Source organism: Microtus ochrogaster, unplaced genomic scaffold, assembly GCF_000317375.1.
Source record: "Microtus ochrogaster isolate Prairie Vole_2 unplaced genomic scaffold, MicOch1.0 UNK7, whole genome shotgun sequence".
NCBI classification, from domain to species: Eukaryota; Metazoa; Chordata; class Mammalia; order Rodentia; family Cricetidae; genus Microtus; species Microtus ochrogaster.
The window spans coordinates 2,626,040-2,626,689 of NW_004949105.1; the positions used below are offsets into that span (position 1 = coordinate 2,626,040).

At 46.3% G+C, this 650-nt stretch overlaps 1 protein-coding gene across 1 annotated transcript in view; it reads left to right on the forward strand.

Moving 5' to 3' along the window:
- Csmd1 (CUB and Sushi multiple domains 1) overlaps positions 1-650 on the forward strand; it is a 1,422,978-nt gene that overhangs the window by 1,266,187 nt on the left and 156,141 nt on the right. The window contains exon 33 of the mRNA XM_005366231.2: positions 465-560. Within this exon, the coding sequence (XP_005366288.1) occupies positions 465-560 (96 nt within the window). The remainder of the gene's footprint in view (positions 1-464; positions 561-650) is intronic.

The window sequence follows — 650 nt, forward strand, 5'->3', positions numbered from 1 at the left end:
TACTTCCCAACATGCTGTGTGTGCTGTCTGCTTTAAAGGTTAAACAATTATTTCCAAAGTCGTTTGTGAACCCTTTAATGTTTCTAAACTGTTGACGGAATAAACAAATATTCTCCCAATAAAAATGAGGCTAGCAGGTCATGGTAAATTCAGCCCCTCATGTGACTCTCAGGACTTAAACGTCCTGTGTGGTCAGCCACAGAGCACGCTCCCTGTCGTTCACAGTTAGCCTTCCATCATGACTGCTGCCCAGTTTATTAGACTCCACAAAGCAAGAACTGGCTTTAAAAATGTTCATAAAAGTAAGGTGCTTGGGTCTTAAACCCCTAAATCAAGTTTTGCTCTATTTAATTTGAAGCATTTATTGTGGACTTTCAAGTCCACACTGCTTCTCCAAGAATGCCATCAACACAGCCCTCTGTGACTGCCAGATCGCATATCCTTGCCTCTGTTTGAATTTCCAGGTGAGACACTCCCACTGGCTACATCCAATCAGATTCTGCTTCGGTTCAGTGCAAAGAGTGGAGCGTCTGCCCGGGGTTTCCACTTTGTCTACCAAGGTGAGGGGGCTCCCTGTGCACTGAATTGTCTGCCAAGGTGAGGGGGCTCCCTGTGCACTGAATTGTCTGCCAAGGTGAGGGGGCTCCCTG